This window comes from Coffea arabica, chromosome 2c (genome assembly GCF_036785885.1).
Source record: "Coffea arabica cultivar ET-39 chromosome 2c, Coffea Arabica ET-39 HiFi, whole genome shotgun sequence".
Taxonomy (NCBI): Eukaryota; Viridiplantae; Streptophyta; class Magnoliopsida; order Gentianales; family Rubiaceae; genus Coffea; species Coffea arabica.
Window position 1 is genome coordinate 65,265,963 of NC_092312.1, and position 19,366 is coordinate 65,285,328.

Here is a 19,366-nt window from a genome sequence, read left to right on the forward strand (position 1 = left end):
CATGTGGCTCGAACTCGAGCTCGTGCAAATTAATCTCAATAAAATCTATAATTTTCAATTTTTATACTTTTGACTTCTAAAATGACAAATATGCCTTTTATTAATGAGCTACTCGGATATCAAACGAACCGAGTAAAATTAAACAAGCACATTTCTAACTCGAGCTCGGCTCGTTTACCGCAACTAACGAGCCGAGCTCGAGCCTTATCGAGCCGAGTTCTAACGAGCTTTTCGAGCTACTCGTGAAGTTTAACAGCTCTAAGTATAACAAGTGATAGTACCTAAGTTTGCATATATTACTTCAATGCTCAAATTACACCTTCCTTATAAAGCCAGATTTGTTAATGAGTTAATTGATGCAAACTTGCTTAATACCAGCTTCAATGCAATGGCATGGAAAAAGCCTGTGCTTGTTAAAATGGCGACGGATAGGAGTAACCGTGTATAAATCGATCTTGTTTAACGTTGAACAAAAGCTACCCATATTATGACCACAATTTCTTAATGTTGGTCTAGGTGGTATACAAGCATACAAAAATGCAAAACTTTGCAGTACACAAATTTTATAAAGAAAGTAAGATGGCAGATGATGATCTTGAGGTGTATTTGACACCATTTTTAAGGTGTTATCTGCCTCCACTACATAAAATATTTGTTATTGTGTCATGACAAATTCCCTCTAACATACAAAAAGATTTAGAAAAAATAAATTACAAATGTCATGATTTTCTTCTAAGAATGATCAATGATGAAAGTTCTACTTAAAATTGCCTTGTTTGAAAAGCAATTTTTCACAAAAAAGACTTTTACATTTTTCAGCCATCTTACGGAAATTGTACCATTATCGAACCATATGAAAGTAAGAGTTACTCGTACGGATTTAAACATGTAAACTAAGAGATGTGAAAATAATTTGAAATTTAAAGTCTTATATTTCATGAATTTAAATCATCATATTTCATTCTTTTAATTTTTAGGATTAATTGCAGTTTGCACCAGTCAACAATTTGACTATTATACTTTGCATTCCGAACTCTCAATTTCAGAAATCTATTACCTTCGTCTTTTAGTTTTTAGAACCATTAGCAAATCAAGCTAAACTTAATCAAGAAAAAAATGATTGTACTAGTTTATTCTCAATTTCCTACTAAACATCCAAAAATGCCAATTCATTTTCATATTAACAAAGTCAAATAAATCTTTTGGAACACCTTCAAACACACAATCTAAAAAAAAAAAAAAAATGCCATGTCAAATTTCACCACCATCAGCACATCAACTACCACCATAACTTCTTCCCATACCATCATAACCTCTCCACCAATTTACCACCACTACTATCTTATCACATCAAACAAATTAATACCAAAAAATATACCAGCCAAGAAAAAAAAAAGAAAAGAAACCTTATTATCAGACCAAACAAATTAACACCAAAGAAAAAAAAATCACAAGACAAGAAAACAAAAAAAGGATAAAAAAATTCCATATCCAAATCTTATCATCATAAACAGCCACACTAACACGACCACCACCACCTCGTAAGTTTAGCACCATCAAAGCCTCTTAAACCTTATCCAATGAATTAATCCCGAAAAATCATCAGACAAAAAAGGAAAATCAACAACAAAATATCCCATACACAAATCTTTTTATGATAGGTGGATTTCCACCGCACCGTTACCATAATCTCTCGACCTCTCGAATCCATTAGGATGGCCATCTTTTCCTCCAGAAAAAGTAAAACCTTTTTTTTTTCTAACTTTTTTTTTGTCAACACCATATTTTAAATTCCAATCCTTCAACAATTAATTCAAAATTTCTAACTCCTCCAAGATCCATTTTTTTTTTTTGCTCAAAAAAAAAAAAAAGAATTTCACACCACCTTTGCTCAGCTCCTCGTTGGTAGGATGGGAGGCGTAAAACCCTTCCTTGGGACAGCAAACCGGAAGCGTGAAGGCAGCGGAGGAGGGAGAGGTGGGGTGTTGCAACTTCTTCTCTGGGAGTGGAGTTGGGGAAGCTGGGTAGGGGATAGAAAGCGAGGAGTTGGGCTTCACTACGGTTGTTTTCTGAGATAATTCTATGATGGGGTTTTGTGGGACTCTGGTGATTGAATTCACAATGCAGGAATTTTTTTCATTTGAAACCCTTTACTTATTAGCTAATTATTGGTGCCAAATTTGCATATATAGGATAAATTTTATATACAATGATAGTGTATACAGTGTTATCCCGTTAGATTCATGACATATGTATAAAAGTTACATTTCAAATTCAAATTTTGTATAATTATCATTCATATAAAATTAATAGTGTATACATTGTCGGTGCAGAAAAAATTAATCCTGTATTATATGGAAAAAAAGGGTATTTTTGGAACAAAAGACGACAATGGTCCTTTTAATTGCCAGAGTTTAGTGGATTGTATTAGATTGCCAAAAATCAAAGCTTGAAAGTTGTTGATTGCTAAAATTAAGGTTTAGAGGCGCAAACTGCAATAAACCCTAATTTTTAGCCAAAGAGTGAGATAAGTTTTAGAGTGACTTGCATTTTCTTATGTTTAATGTTACATTGTCTATATCTATTGTTTGTAAGCTCACAAATAATAAAACAATTTTTTTGTTGCATTTCAAACAAGGATTTCACGATTTCACGATCTTAAATTTGTACTCTGATTATATGCCTTCCAAAACAATCAAATGTGATATCTCTATTTGAAAAACCTTTAGATAGCCTAGCAACATGGTTACTTTTATTTGGAAGGGAATTATTTTCCTATTTATACATGCTAATGTTTTAAACTTACACCAAAGGATGTACCTCTTTCACAATCATTTCAAAACATATTTAAAAATCTGCTAAACAGGTGATTTGGGATTTATAATTGATGAAGAGGTCACAAAGGATACTTAAACAAAATTTCATTAACAAATATGTGTCTAAACATGCCAAAAAAAGGGTTAAACTATAAATAAAAACGTCAATCCACTTTAGTGTTCATAGTCTCATAATTAATACAAATTTTTGTTCCCATATGTGCTATTTTCGAAAAATTTCCCACATATTCATTAAGATGAAAGACAAGCCACTTTGTCATACATGAACTGGATTCAGCTCCACAACATGTATGGATCTCGAACATTCAGTATTGAAATGCATATGATCTATATATATATATATATATATATATATATATATATATATATAATAAAACGTACAAAATAGACCCAAGCATATATATATAAAAATAGGTCATATGCATTTTAGAGATGTGATTTTGAAAACCATGGATACAAATTTTCCGTTTGAATTAGGAGTTTTCTTATAACGATGTAACGTTTGTATAATAAAAAGATAATTAAAAAAAAAAAAAAAAAACAGGTGAAGGACTAAAACGAGACCAAAACGAGACTTCTTAAGGACTGTTCGAAAGTCAACTAGTCCAAATCCAAATCCCAATCCTCCTCAACGCTCTCAGTCTCCAGTTCACTCTCCTCTCCGGTCATCACTCAATCAACTTCTCCCGCCGGCCACCATGGCACAAGAACCCGCCACCAGAAAGCTCAAAATCATCGCCGGAGCCGACTCCTTCGGCTGCACGCTCAAAGACAACTTAGTCTCCCAACTCCGCGATCTCAGCATCGAAGTCGAAGACCTCGGCACCAACAAATACTACTCCGTCGGTGAAGAAATCGGCCGACGCGTCAGCCAAGCCTCGGCTAACCCGGACCCATCAGTCGAAACCCGTGGCCTGGTCGCTTGTGGCACCGGCGTCGGCGTAGGCATCTTCGCGAATAAATTCCCCGGCGTCTACGCCGCAACGTGTGTCACCCCAGAAGAAGCCCACAACGCCCGATCAATCAATAACTGCAATGTCCTCGCCGTCTCCGGCATGTTGACGGAGCCCGATGCCGCGAAAAAGATTCTCCAGAATTTTCTAGATACTCCGTTCAAATCTCCCTGCCCTGCCTTCGGGTCGAACCCCTGGCCGGCTGAAATCGAAACATTTTTGGAGAATTCCGTCTCAGAAATGTCAGGAATAGGAAAATCGGAGGAGAAGGTAGATGTTCCGTGTGACTTATGCTCATTGCTGAAGAATCGGAAGGAGGGGGATTTTACTCCGGTGGATATAATGCCCGGGGCGTCGATGAAGATCATCAGGGAGAATCCAACATCGGCTCTAGTTCGATTTAAGGCCGGGGCGATGGAGCCGGCGCATCATCACACATTTGGGCATGATCTGGTGGTGACCAAGGGGAGCAAGAGGGTGTGGAACTTGACTAAAGGGACGAAGTATGATTTGGTTGCGGGAGATTACTTGTTTACCCCTGCTGGTGATGTGCATAGGGTCAAGTATTTTGAGGATACCGAGTTCTTCATCAAGTGGGATGGGCATTGGGATATCTTCCTGGATGAGGATCTTGCTGCTGCCCATGCTGCTGCAGAAAAGGATGCAAATTAGTTGGTGGGATCTGTCTGGAAATGTAAAATGATGGTAAAAAAAAAATTGTACTACTTTCTAGTATGTCTCTATGAGTAAAGTTGCTTGCTTCAGTTGCTTGTTATATGGGTGGTTTTAGTTTGAAATATTCGATTAGGTTTATGTTTGGTTTGATGTAAAATTTGCTTTTTGCTGTATCCCCAAGCAGAAAATGAGGAATATCTTTGTTTGAGTTTGATGTAACAAATGAATCATGAGAAAATATCATGTCTTTTTTCAATTAAAGTGCAATTTAAGGGATTCTGATGATGAACAAGTTGTTGGTTAATGGTGAAGAGGAGAATACTGAAGCTATTTGAATTACTATTCACATGTTGGATTATGACAGAGTGCTTTTTATCTATTATTATCATGGTATTTTAGCTTTAGTATGCTAGAAAGAAGAAATATTGGGAAGTTGAGTGTCCCTCCACTCAAATGTATGAGATGAGGATTTAGATTTTTATTACTCTAAGTTTACTTGTAGCGTATAAATTGAAGAGGAATGGGAAGGTCATCATGTTGTAAGAACATAGTTTTGGCTGAGAAACTTATAATATATTATGCAAATTGATTTTACTTTTTTGAGTAGGGCGCACATTGTCAAATTTCTTTTTGCGAGTTATGCCTTTATACATCCCATTGGATATACAAATCAACAATGCTGCGTAGAACTATAGTCAGGGGCAAGAGAGTGCTCAAAAGTTCAAAATTTTGTGATACAATTTACTCGGAATTAACATAGGTTTTACGGACCATCAGTTTCTTTTGTTACTTGGATCAATATATTCTCAAACTTTCAGTTTATGATTTAGATGAATCCTCAGCAATTTCTCTTGAGAATATTCTTTTCCTACTTTATTCCTTCACACTCAAATTGTTGTTGATATTTCAGATTTGGATTTGCATACAACCTACGGTTCAATGGCACAATATGCTTAATTCTTGTTTCCTTTCTGTCTTGGTTATAGTGCTAAAACTGTTTGTTTCTTTCATGTCAATTGCATTAAGTTGTGGCTATAAGATCATGAAGTGACTGTGAGTTGGAATATTATGCCTACTTATTAAGCATTATCTTCATCGCAGCCATATCAAATCGTTTGGGATATGGTAACTGAAAGAGTTCTACTAAATTGCTTAGCTTTCACTTGAAATTATTGCAGTTCAGATTCACAGCACGAGTGTTTGAGAAATGTTGCATTCAGCACTTAAATAGTAGCAAAATTTATTTTTCGATTGAGAAGTTTGTATTTTTATTTATTTTTTTTGGGCAAGATCTATTGATGCAGTTCTAAATTTTGTGATACAATTTACTTGGAATTAACATAAGTTTTATGGACCATCAATTTCTTTTGTCACTTGGATCATTATATTCTTGAACTGTCAATTTATAATTCGGAATGAATCCTTAGTATTTTCTTTTAAGAATTTTCCTACTTATTCCTTCACACTCAAATTGTTGTTGAGGTTTCAGATTTGGATGTTGCATTCAGCACTTAGTAGCAAAATTGAAATTTTCAATTGAGGAGGTTTTGTTTTTCTCCTCTCAAGATCAATTGATGCAGATTACATGAAGGAGATTTAGAAGATAATACGAGAGAATGTGCAACTTGATTATGAATGCAAATGCTGTCTTCTGGAAAGGTTTTGTATGAAGCTGATATAAAAATTGTATGCTGAGGATATTTTGCAAATTTGTCCGCATGCTTAATGTTGGGCTGCTGCATCGATAACTTTTGCTCTGGCCTTAGTGTAGCATAGCCTTGCAGTAGAGATGAAATAAGATCAGTCATATCTTGTCAGATCTTCATCTCTAGTTTTTATTTGAAACTTTGGAGATCAAGTAGTGTTGTCCCCAAGAGTAATTTCCCTTCCAAATTTTCATGTATCAGAGCATATTGGGTAGCTTATGAAATGGAGAATGTTATCCAGAAACCAACTCCCTCTCTGAGTCACCCAAAAAAAAAAAAAAAAAAAAAGAACTCCCTATCTGTGAGTCCCAAGTTCTCTCAATCCTTTTGTTCAACTTCTTCTGTTCTTAGTTTTTTGCTTTATCTACTTTCAAAAGCGTATGCTTCATTCATGTATTCACCGCATTAACTCCATTTAAGCACAGAAGCGTTGCAATTTCCTGCAAAGCCTCTTAAAATAAAGCTAATAGTGATTTAGCCTCTTCTCTCTCTGTCTCCATCACAAACTGGATGTGCGTAGTTTGGAAGCTGAAATTAAGGTCCTGCATCATTCGTGAAGCTACTATTTTCATGTAATCTACCTTGATAATTATAGATAAGGAATCTTTTGAGCTTAAATGTGTATGTTTTGTCTTCACTCTTTATTACTTGGAGTCCCTTCAGAAGTGTATAGAATGATAAAACTTGGGCAAACCCAAGAAGCTAATTGCGCAAAGAAATAGTGAGTAATTTTATTTAGTGATGATTGCATGCTTAGGGAGAAGAAGTGTTCATGAGAAAAACACATGGCGGAATTGAAGGATATGAGAGAAATATGTATATTCCTTGCTTTATAACTGCCATTAGTATGTTTTATGGGACACGAGCTTCTCTGGCTACCTGAGCTGCTCGATGTTTTCTGTCAACTAGGAATGGCTCTGGGCGGTATCTGTCTCATTAGTTGAAGTCATTTTCTTCGTGGTTCTTGTCTGTGCTTATTTGGTACTTATGGGGATGCCTCTGCTGCCTTTGGTTTTCTTGTGATTCTTTTCTGTGCAAATGGATGGTATTTGGCTGATGCCTCTGTTGCCTTCTGTAAATGTTTACCACGACTCTCAAGAAGCATCTTTGCTGGTGCATTTGTATATTGCTTTTCGATGTCCCGCAGCTTGGCTTCCATCTCCGGAGTTTGTTTTTGTAGCAGCTGTTTGGTTGATTCTGCCTCAGGTGGATCATCTAAATAGGTTAAAAGCATTATTGACACTAGTTAAGTTGGCAGCAATTGATGTGATGCTTATCAGATGATGATTATTTTTTATTTTTTGTGAGAGCAGTTTGAAGCATTCAAGCACTGAATGGCTTTTGAGTAAAAAAATCTCAATATCATAACTAGGTTATACGAAAGCTGAAATTGTTTGATTGTCTATAATTTTGCATGTGTCCATCCGACTATGATGAATCTGAACATTGTAGTTGTGTGATAATGTAACTGTACCGCTTGATTCTTGATTGAAACACAATCCAGTTTGCCTGTGGATTTTGGCCGCTATCCTTTTTGCCAGAAACTGAATCTTGTAATTATATAGGAGAATGCTGGCATGATTTGAAAAGCCTTAAAGGTATATTGTGCCAGATAATGTAGTGAACCATTCTCAGGCATAACTAAACTTAGCACAAACTTCATTTGGCTATGAGCAGCAATACGGGAATTACGCCATGGTTTGATCTTAACCTCAACGGCTATTAAACTATTATTATAATCAACTATCAAACTATTTTAGATGAACGCCATGAATGATACCATATGGTTAGATTGAACTATTTCAGATTATCTATCAAAAATCAATCATAGGTTTAGTTGTGATCTTTTTGAACATCTTTTTCATCAGTTCCTAAAATGGAAACGACTTGATTGATTTGTATGCAACTATACCAGAAGATATAAGAGCAAAAATACAACAAAATTGTGAAAAAAGAAGGAAAAGAGGAGAGCTGTGAAACATACTCATGCAGTGATCAACACACAAGATATTACAGGCGAATTCCAGTCCCCCCCACTTCTGACAGATATTGGGACATTCCCGGGCGCAAGGTGAATCCGCCTCCACCTCATGGTTCAAAACAAGAACAAGAACTAGAACAGCAAACAAAAGAGATTGCACTCTCCCCATTCTTCTTGTTTTTCCTCTCTAGTTGTTTTTCTTTTATTGAATGCTAGATGGCCTGTGGCCCATGAGAGTGTTAGTTTTGTGGATGGGGCTATTTAAAGCATTTGTTTGTTGGGGGAGAGGGGGGGGGGGGGGGTTGGGTATGTTCTGTTCTGGTCAAATATGTTCAGAAGAATAGAATCTAAAGTTCCTTATTCTATGGTTGGAATTGGTTAAAAAAAAATTATTAGCTGGATGATGTCTTTGCTATTCTAGATGAAGAGATCCTCCCAATTTCTCAGGTGCACCTCAAATTGGTTCTCAATTTGCCAATCATGTACATATATGATATGTACACTGCTTTTGACTGTTTCTTGAAATCTTGAATTACAGCTCAAGGTTGGTATTAAACAGTTGGAAATTACCTTGATTCTGATTTTTGACCACAATATTCAAGGTATCTGATCAATGGAATTGCAATGCATTCGGCAGTGCCATTTCCATTTTTATTTGCCAGACATCAATTTCGTTGTACCTAAGCCAATCTAAGTCTTCGAGAGGTGTATTTGTCCGAGTTCTCATTCATTCTAAAATGAATTCAGTGGAAAAAAATCTTATTCCGTTTCTTACAAAAAGAAAAAGGAACATTTTATTCCATCTATTTCTTACTTATTTAGGCCTTTAATTTTTTTTTTTTAAAACTATAACAGTTTAGGCCTTTCATGAAGCCACATAATTTGATAGAGTAAGGTATCTCATACATCTTTTAATTTTTCTCAAGATAAACCCAATTTTTTATGCACACAAACACATTCAAATATAAAACTTCTGCACTAACATTTTTCTTGAAGAAGTTTGGTGAATTTTGGATGTTAACAGTGGACGATGCTTTTGGGAGAACTTTGAAAAAAGGGACCACTAAACAAGGGACAGATAGAAGAAGCATAAAAAATCAATGAAAGATTGCCATTTAGGATGGAAGATTGCCATAAAAAATCACTTGGCAGACAGATTTCAAGACAAGAACTGAATAGGGCTGTATTGAGCATTGATATAATTGACAAGTTGCATTCTTGATTAAATGAATTACATTGGATACATAATGCACATACAGGCTCTTCTGACCTTCAGTTTCCTCCTACTTAATGGTGCTGGCAGTTCCCTCCTGCTCTTCAGGCAAACTGCAGTGTTTTTGTATCCGCTCCCTAAGTCAATAATGTATCGCATCTCATTGATGAAGAAAAGAATTTTTCGGTCACACGAGACTCAACTCGTCAGATGTAATAGCAGCTTCTGTTGTTTCGCTGGATTCAGCTGCCACGATTTTCTTCCGCAGGGTCACCAACTCTTCTCCAGCATCGCATATGTAAGCCGAAGCTTGTCTACCTGACAGGGTTGCTCCCTCCATACTATCTATATAATCCTGAAACAGATGAAGAAGTTCAAGCTGAAAAGTCATTTTATGACATCATCGATTTCCTCAAATAACTGCAGCACTTTCGTTGAGCAGAGCAAGTAGATGCTCTTAATCCCAGACAAATTTCTGTATTGCCTAATGGTGTTTCAGCATTGACAGTTTGATTAGAAATTTGTAAATTTTTTTCTCAGAAATGAGCCCATTTCAATCTCTGCAACAATTCCATTTATTGTTAAACAGTTTAGTATCACTAAGTGGTACGCAACTTCACTAACGCACTCTTCTCCGGACAAAGATGCCAACCGCAAGTCAACAAGTACCTCAGACCAATTTTTCAAAAAGGAATGCTAAGAAATTAGAAGCTGTATATATAAGATGTATGCTTTCCCCAACAACAAAACAAATAAGATGATATGGGGATCTAACTGAACCTCTAGGAGTGGGAACAAGTAAAATTATGATTATTAAAACAGGACAACCATTCACCTGTTTTGTGTATGAACCAGCAAGGAAAAAATTTTTCACTGGTGTCTTTTGATCTGGTCTAAATGGGTCTCTACCAGGTCCTTCACGGTATAACGACTGCCCAATTTTCACAACAGATGACCAAGTAACCTCCAGACCTTGGGAAGAGGGGAATAAAGCCAAAACCTGATACCCAAAGTTCCATGATCAGTTTAGTTCATAACAATCTTCCAACTGGTAGAAAGTGTTGACCTCCATGATGAGTGAATAAGAAAAATGTGCCAATTAGAAGAGAATAAGAAAAGGATGAAACAAACAACTCATAGCTATTGAGAATCTAATCTAATAACTGATGAAGATTTGTCACTCCAATGGCAGTCACCATCTGGAAAAGGACTACAAACCTGCTTTGAAACTCTGTTGATGATTTCATCATTAGGTAGGGGCATGTAAGGGTCCCCAGGAGTTAGTACACACCTATCAGTCACCAAAGCAAATATAACACGAGTAGAAAAGATTAGTGGAGCAAAGAGGAATAGAAAATTTAAGCTAGAATGCAAACTCTATCATAAGGGTAAAGTCCTTACTGGAGCAACGAACCCTGGCCTTCTAGGTAATAATCTTCTGGAGATGCAAGTGCAAGGTCCGCAAAGCAAGAGAAATCTGCATCCGGTGTGTAGAGGAGATTATCTAGACCTGCAGCTCGTCTTAATTGCCTAAGAATGTTGAAGAAGGAAATTATTCTGATCTTAATCAAGAAACAACTCATTTTGATCATGCTATGCTAACATGAAAGCAGAAGTCAGTTAGCAACTTGCAGCGCTAATCCGCATAGAATCCACCAGAAGTTTAACATAAAAGTTCTACCTTGAACGTTCCAAATCCTGTAACTCCGTAACCCAACCATTGTATCTCAGTTGCACAGTAACAACAGGAACTCCAACCAGTTTATAGATATTGTCAAAAAATTCCCACTCCCTCCACTTCTGAGGAACTAATCTTTTAATCCCAGGGACATCACATGCTGCAAAGGAAAGAGAACATTTATGAGATGTTCAATCTGCACATCAGTTACATCTGAAGATAAAGATTAAAAGTATACAGCTAAGATCAACCACCGACCTGCAACATAAACATCAGCTTTTACAACTTTTCTTTCAGTAGCCTGAACAGAGAGGCAAATGGGCTGTTAGATCCCACCACGATAATGCCACTTTTCTTAATATGTCAAGGCTTAATTCAGATTAAAAAAAAAAAAGATCCCAAAATGTTAAGAGGATCTCAGGTACTGATGGTTCCTTGAAGTCCATTGATGAATGTGGATTGCATTTCAAATATTTCCATTTTGATCATTGAAGCATATGTCAAATTAAAGCATGCAAAAGAAAATTCTAAAAAGACAAATGCCATTTAAAGTATAAGAAATAGATCGACCACCAAAACAGCTATTCCATATCTCAAGGAAAATAGTGGGTTAGTGAAGGAGAACAGGCCTTGCAGGGCTATCCTCTGGATTTCTCAGATCATGAACCAACAATTTACCAGATGCTCTACAGGTAGTCTACAACAGATTCTGAAATAAAACCAAGTGAAGAGATTTTGGCTGTCCGATCTTCATAATTGTACTTTGATTACTGCAAAGAAAATATTCTACCTTGGAAATTAAAAGCCCAGTGACATATGTGTCTCCATCAGGAGATTTCTCATAGAGTACCTCTCTGCATCCCCACCTAAGATGGAATCTATTTGAGCAGTGAAATACAGTGTGAGAAGAATCATTTTGACCAGCACAACATCAAAACATCAGGCATACAGTTTGATTTACCTGCCTCCTTTGTCCATGATATATTTTTTAATAGGGCCACTCAGATAAACATCAGGAGAACCTTTCAGCATCCGTAGTAGGGAAGCCTCAGTTTTGGTGGCAAACAATGCAAATATGGTAAGCATACAACGAGCACTGATATTATCACAGTCAATGAATCCAAGAGCATATGCAACAGGATCCCACATCCTCTGTATACTTGCGCGAGTCCCTCCTTTGGATAAGAACCAATCTGAGAAGCTTATCTGTTAAAATGTCACCACAGTGAGATAAAAATTATTGAGAAAATGACATACATAGTGCTGCCAAATATTGGTAGTCATGTACAGGGATAACGTTCCTACCCTGTCTAAATCCCGTATCTCCCTCAGCGCTCCATCAGGATCAACCAGAGCCCGTACAACTGGACTAAGCGCGAGAGCCACGGCATTTCTTGCCTTATCATAAATCTGCAAGCAAAAATTGAGAACACAATGATATTTAAGAACTCTGCCAGCTATTTTTATCAAATATAATTATATATAAAAAATTGGGGAAATATAATTTTCCCCAATTTTTTACAGACCTTGAAGACCAAAAAATTTAAAAAAGCTCAAGGTAATCAATGTCATAATGAAGGTGGAAACTGAAAATAAGGAAGCGCAATTCTGTTGGTCTAGGAGATTTTAGTTGTGTATTAACTTTCATGCCTACAATAATGTCTAGGCACTGGATTGCTACCTTCATTTCGTCTACTTTACATGGTTCCACAATCTGAGGGGAGTACTGCGACCTTTTCCTTCCTTTTTTTAAAGGTGGGAGATGAGAGGTAGATGAAGTGAGAAAGACCTAAAGCTACAACATAATGTATCTTATAGGTAGAGCTCACCAGCAACACAAGGAAATTATGATAACTTCAACAGATTCAGAAGATTTGCCGTATTTATGACCAAATCAAACAAGAAGAACCACATCCAAGGGGGTACTCTTCAATCTTCTTTGCCACTTTTCAGGAACTGTTAGTACTTTCAATGCACTGTTGCATGCCCTGCTTAAGCCTCTCTCTCTCTCTCTCTCCCCATAAGAAGATTCCCAAGTGAAATGATTTCCACAAAATAGGACAGTTGTTTTTCCAGTTTATTTCCAAGTCAACAGGACGAAACAAAAGGAATAGTAACTATATCCATACAAGTACTTACTAAAATGCCTCAGATTCTCACCAGTAAAAAGTCTGATGGTTGAGATTTAGTGTAAGTCAAAAGTATGTTGCGTATACTTACACACTAGATACCTCATAGTATAAATCCAACAGAAAACTAGTTATTGGACGTTATATGATCATTCCTAACGGTAAGGGACAAGTGCTTGAGTTCTGGTTCCCAGGACATGTGATTCACTCATATACTCCAGATATAGGATTTCAGAAGAACGAACTGCAGGATCCTTGTTGAATAGAATAGCCACTAAATTATTTGATGCAGATATTAAGAATCTATGACAATCTAAACAAGGGAGCATTTACAAGGTCTAGTACCTTTAGCTGATTGGTAGACAAGAATGCATTAATTCCATGTAAAGGTGCCCCAACTGGAAAGCGGAAATCAAGTTCTGTAACCACATGTATACAAATCAGATTGTAATCCATTTTACTGAATAACGATTGTAACATATAAAAGTATATTAGAAACTATACGCATTAAACATCCGGGACTATTTTTCACACACATCAAGCTGTTTTCTTACCACCAATTTCACCCCCTTTGTTAACAAATGTGTGAGTATGATCCTTCACGAGCAAATTTTTATCAGCACCTACCTGCATTAGGAGGCATCCCAAAGGTAATTAGTGGCGTCCAAAACTATATCATGCATTGAACTCTTAATTGATAGAAAGCACTATAATGGGCAATATTTAGGTAGACTGGTAGTTTCTATACCTGTGGAGAAGGGAATAAATGTAAAACGACAAAGAGCTTATTTACAGCTTAAAGATTTAAGAAAAAGAAAACGCCTCTAAAGTTTGATCATTGAGGGCTCAACTTCGACCAATTCTAATGTGATATATTGTGGAGATTCTGTTACTGGTTGCACAAAAGCATAGATAATGCATTACCGTCTCTAAGTAACCGGATGGCATTCTTCCTGCCAGGCTAGTGAGGTATCATGATACATTTCCTTCTAAAAGGACAGTTCTCCAATAGCTTTGACCAAATGTTTATCTACTTTATTCATCTGTGAGAAGATAAAAGATAATAACTTTAGAAAAGGGATTTTATGTCACCTTTTTCATCAGGCGGAAAAGGTTGTTGTAGCAACCAAAGAAGACATGCAGTCCCATTTCAATGTGATTTCCTCGTTTATCAACAAAAGAACCTACTTTACCACCAATAAAAGAATGTGATTCATAAATATCCACCTGCAAAGGAAATGTACTATGGTCAAGACATTCTTCTGCCATTTCATATTAATAGAGAACTCATCATGTCAGATTTATGTGGTTATTAGCTGGTAAACTAGTTTAGGGGTATTAGAAAGTGTATAAATAACAATATTTCTGAATCTTCAGGTAAAATCCGAAAGTAGATAAAGAGATCAACTAGAAAGGGTGAAGAGGAGCAGATACACATGATTCTTTTTTATTATAGCTTTTCTGAATTTTGGGGGTTTTCTCCTAGGGCTGTCTTGGGAAGGAGCCAGAATTGGAGGAGAGAGGAGGAAGCGTTCAACCAAACCTCATGGCCTTGATCCAAAAGCTCCACTGCAGTTGACATGCCTGCAAGCCCAGCTCCAATAATAGCTACTTTTAACTTTGGTCCACGATAATGTTCAGGTTCTGGTGGAAATAAGCCTTTTGGAGCTGCAAAATGGACTATTAATTTAGTTCCAACAAATTGCAAAATATAATAATTCCCTTACTATTACTTCATGTTTTCTTCAGTAACTATCACAACAATGTACTTCATTATTAGCTTCTGTTAGTTATGGAGATCAGACCTCAGAAGAATTAATCACACTTTCCCAGGACTCCCCTTTGAATGGCAATGTAAATACTTATAGCATCCCAGTTTTATACAAGTTTATTTTGCAGTAGATAACGGCCACACAAAATTTTTTCAGAGGGATAAGTTCAAGCAATTGTCCCCTTTCAAGTCCAGTTTACTCCTCAACCAAGGACTATTAAGCACTACCCGCAAACTTTTAAGCAGAAACAGGAAAAGATTATAGAATCCACCAGCTTCACTGACAGAAGCAACAAACAAAAGTTCGATTCTTGAATATAAAGACACGTAAATTGAAAAGCAGTAACATCCAATCATTTATAACTGTCCACTCAGCAGAAATCTCAGTGCACATTAAACTACTGCATTGACTACGAAAATGTGAGTACTTCGACAATTGGTACCTTGAAAACTAAAACCTTTTCTTTTCCCTGCTTAATTCGCAATCATGACAACTTACCATCTAGAAAAGACTAAAATTAATTTCAACGGAAGTCTCTTAGCTGCTATGACATACAGGGGAGAGAGGGTAGAAGAATGATAGCAATCACTAGTTAGTCACTACATCATTTTGTTTTTTGGCCAAAGGAAATCAGGAGTTTTCCTTTCTTCTCAATCCTTCACACTAAAATATGCCCAATCAACTTAATCAAAGTTGCCTCTGGAAAACATTAGCTTGCAGCTATCTATTTAACCAATTATCCAGCAAGACAGATTGAAGGATCATTTGGGATGCACAATTCAGAAAAAGAACAGCAGATATTAAGGAAACAGAAATCCAACAAATTGAATTCCCAAAAGTGCAAAATGACTTTTACCATTATTCCTCATGTCAGAGACATTAGAGTCCAAATCAGACCGAACAATCGAGCTCCTACACCTCAACTGAGTAGACACCCCCAGCCGGCGACCCGATATTAAAACTCCCGCAGGCCCAGAGCCGGTAAGAAAAGACCTGTTATTCCCTCCTCCACCAGTAGCTGATGTCCCAGGATAACAAATAGAAGCAGATGAACAAGCCATGTGAACTTTCCTTCTTTATTTCTTCGGACACACAGTTCAATTCCCTTCAAGCTCAAAACCCACCAAAAAAAACCCAAAATTGAGAGAAAATTGAAGGGATTTTAGCTCAACTAGGAAGCAAGAAAATGAGTGGCAGTCAAGAGTATAAGAAAGAAGGATTAAAGGGTATCTTGGAAAGATGAAGGAGGGGATGCTGAGACTGAGGAAATTTGTCAGCACATTAACAAAATAGTTAAATTCTGAGCAGGATTTTGGACGGTTATTGGGTCGGAATTTTGGATGTTAATGGATGGAAGTGTTCGAGTTTGGCGGATAATGTGACAGGAAATGTTTTGGTAGTGGTGTTGTTGATGGGTGGCTTGTTATTGGCGCTTTTGCTATGGTGTTTGCCGCCACCACCACTAGAGTTTGGTGCTTCATCCAACTTCCAATAATAAGGTTGGAAATGCGTAGAAGAAAAAAGTTCAACTTGATACACCCACTAATACACAGTAATGTCACAGTTAGATACACGATGAAATTATCAATTTTTCATCATAATAAAAATTTGTTCGTGTTTCAGAACAGGAATCAGAGTCATAAACCGAGCTATGAGTATGATTTTAGTTATTTTTTTGGGACCTCGTGAAGTTTCTTTTAAATAATACTGATCTTCTACGAGGTTTCGAATATATTATAAATTTTTCGAAATTCATAAAATTTTGTAACATGTCTAACTCATAGAAAAGTGAGGCTAAAAAATTAATTTTAATCATAAATTTTTGTAGCACGCTAGGCTAACTCGGAAGAAAAGTGAGGCTAATAAATTAATGTTGCGAGTGAGAAGAGATTTTAATCCTATAAATACCCTTTTAACTTCTAGCATCATTAAATACTTTACAACTCTTATATATGACTTAATTGTAGCCTACAATTTGTAGGTTATAGCAATTGATTCCATGTATTCAAGATATACACATATTGTCCTTTGATGACTAATAGTCATACACATCAGTTAACTTTTATTCCATGAAGGCTATAAGAAAATAATTATAGCCTCAGGAATGTAATGATTTAGTTATCTATGTGGTCATACATTTTGTTTTCATGAAAAGTATGTAATTGTCATAAGTTAATATAATAAATTAAAAAGTACGTGTCTTTAAAAACTATAAAATTTCTACCTTATTACCCGGTCCAATTTGCTAACATGGATTAGTAATGTTTTTTTTTTCTAATTCTTATATTTTTATTAATTATGTCCCAACAATTAGTGCATTAATTGTCAATATGCTAGCTATACAAGGTTGGTTGCATTGAAAAACGAAGAAGGAAAAGGATAAATATGAAACAAAGAAGAAGAAAAGAAAGAGAAATAAAAAAATTCAAAATTAAAGAAAAACTTATAATGTACAGGGCATATTTGGCCGTGTATTAGTGCAATGGTTAGTCATCTGGGGCAACTTTGCACACATATTTGTGAACATAGTGGTGGAAAAGTTTGATCAATTCCTAATCATAGTGGGGCAATCTACAATTAAGCTCAAATCTTTAGAATTTGAGATTGGGTATCAGATTTATTTTTGCATTAGCGATGTTAGTAGTAGGGCCGAATTTGCTTGACAAGGGAACTATATGATACTAGGCTTGGTGCCCCGCGGGGTTCCGCGGGTGCCCATTATTAACTGTCTTAAGCTAATGTAAGATTTATTTTATAACATAAATTTAGAGTATTTTATATGATAATGGAGTTGGAATAGTGGATAGAGAAGTGATATATTGGATTGATTGATTTATAAATAGATATAGTAAAATTGATATGATTTGTATTGTGTTTTTTAAAATTAATATGATAATATTGATTTCAAAAAAAAATTTAATTTTAATTTAGTGATAAGTAAATATTATTTAAATTAATGGAATATATATTAAATTTTTAAAGTTCATAGGATGAAAAATTAGGTGGAGAATTACATTGAGAGTATTATAATTTATTGTACTTTGGGCATAGGTAGTTTATGTATTTTAGGATGATGATATTTTCATAATTTGGATAGCTAGGATGAAAAAGTGTGCATTGTTGCAATGGAAAAGTCTATGGAAAGGATATAAAAGAATAGAAAGTTTGTTAAAAAATAAATGGATAATAGATATTTTTTGGCCAAATTTGATATAGTTTGGGTGTTGTGTGATGAGATAAATTAATAATTTGGAATAATTTGATACTATATCTTGGTAAAATATGTGTTTAGTCATTAAGTAGGTTTTTTTGATAAGTAAAAATGATATTGATTTAGTTATGAATGAATGTGATTGAAATATATGGAAGCTGTATCTTTTTAATTAATAGAATCTGAATAGGTGAAGGATAATATTAATTTTGAGAGCTAAGAGATTTTATATTAATAGTTTAGTAATAAATGCATATTATTGAAAGTAAGGCAATGTGTATAAATTTTTTTTATAAGAAATAGAAATGATTGCACATGAAAATTATAGAGTCTAATTATTGTAATTTATAGTAGAATTTTTAAATATTTATTGTTTGATGTTTATGCGACTTATTTTATGGTACTCAAAGTTGTAGTGAATTTTGTATTAATATATATATATATATATATAGGTATACGATATATTTTGTAATATGTGTGCATATATATATATATATATATATATGCGCGTGTGTGTTTAGTATTTTATTTAGGAGATATGATGGTTTAATTTTTTATCGTTTATATTTTTTGTGGTTTTGTTTGTTTGTTATATTTTTATTATTTATTTATTTATATATGTGTATATATATATATATGTGTGTGTGTATGTGCAGGTGTGTATATTTAATATTTTATTTGAGTTTGTATGATTGTTTAATATTGTTTTAACGTGCCTATCTTTTCTAGTTTTGTTTGTTTGTTATATTTGTGGTGTTCCTATTTGTCTTGTGATTCATGTGTCAATATGATAATTTTTTTTTGAGTTGCATCATGTATATTTTTGCTATATATATAGGGGTGCGGTTTTTAGTATTTGTGTATAAATTTCTGGTAGTTTGGTTATCTTTGTTATAGTTTTAGAGAAAAGTTTGTCTTTTTTATTTTGGTTTTTAGTGGTATATTTTTTAATTTTGAAATATTATCGAAGTAACATTTGTGAAATAGAGGGAAATTATCCCGTATTTTTTAAAACAATTAGTCGTATTAATGCAAGCAAATACAAAGCGGCACAATTGATTTATATTTATTAGATGCACACAAAATTTAATATTTGCATTAATTTTTTTGAAAATTAATAAGATTCCAAAATCTAAAGATAACACAATTTCGAAGAGTCCGTTATTTTATTGATATCGAAAATTAATAATGCTTGATTGAATAGCATACAT

General features: G+C 35.1%; 2 protein-coding genes and 1 long non-coding RNA gene across 3 annotated transcripts; 1 reads left to right on the forward strand and 2 right to left on the reverse strand.

The window, feature by feature from the left end:
• The first annotated feature begins 3,423 nt into the window (after positions 1–3,423).
• On the forward strand, positions 3,424–4,703 carry LOC113727467 (DNA damage-repair/toleration protein DRT102-like). The gene has a single exon (XM_027251661.2). The coding sequence runs from the start codon at positions 3,536–3,538 to the stop codon at positions 4,460–4,462; it is 927 nt and encodes a 308-aa protein (XP_027107462.1). The 5' UTR covers positions 3,424–3,535; the 3' UTR covers positions 4,463–4,703.
• Positions 4,704–6,975: 2,272 nt separating this feature from the next.
• On the reverse strand, positions 6,976–8,429 carry LOC140035377 (uncharacterized). The gene is made up of 2 exons (XR_011839534.1): positions 8,156–8,429; positions 6,976–7,386 (listed from the first exon to the last, which is right to left on the reverse strand). It is a non-coding gene; the product is annotated as an uncharacterized lncRNA (long non-coding RNA).
• An 880-nt stretch (positions 8,430–9,309) lies between these two features.
• LOC113727469 (zeta-carotene desaturase, chloroplastic/chromoplastic) lies at positions 9,310–16,406 on the reverse strand. Its single transcript, XM_027251662.2, has 14 exons — positions 15,801–16,406; positions 14,716–14,840; positions 14,265–14,399; positions 13,727–13,799; positions 13,518–13,591; positions 12,349–12,453; positions 12,005–12,249; positions 11,834–11,921; positions 11,302–11,344; positions 11,047–11,203; positions 10,767–10,895; positions 10,584–10,656; positions 10,201–10,365; positions 9,310–9,720 (listed from the first exon to the last, which is right to left on the reverse strand). The coding sequence occupies exons 1-14, from the start codon at positions 16,003–16,005 to the stop codon at positions 9,553–9,555; spliced, it is 1,785 nt and encodes a 594-aa protein (XP_027107463.1). The 5' UTR covers positions 16,006–16,406; the 3' UTR covers positions 9,310–9,552.
• Positions 16,407–19,366: the final 2,960 nt, after the last annotated feature.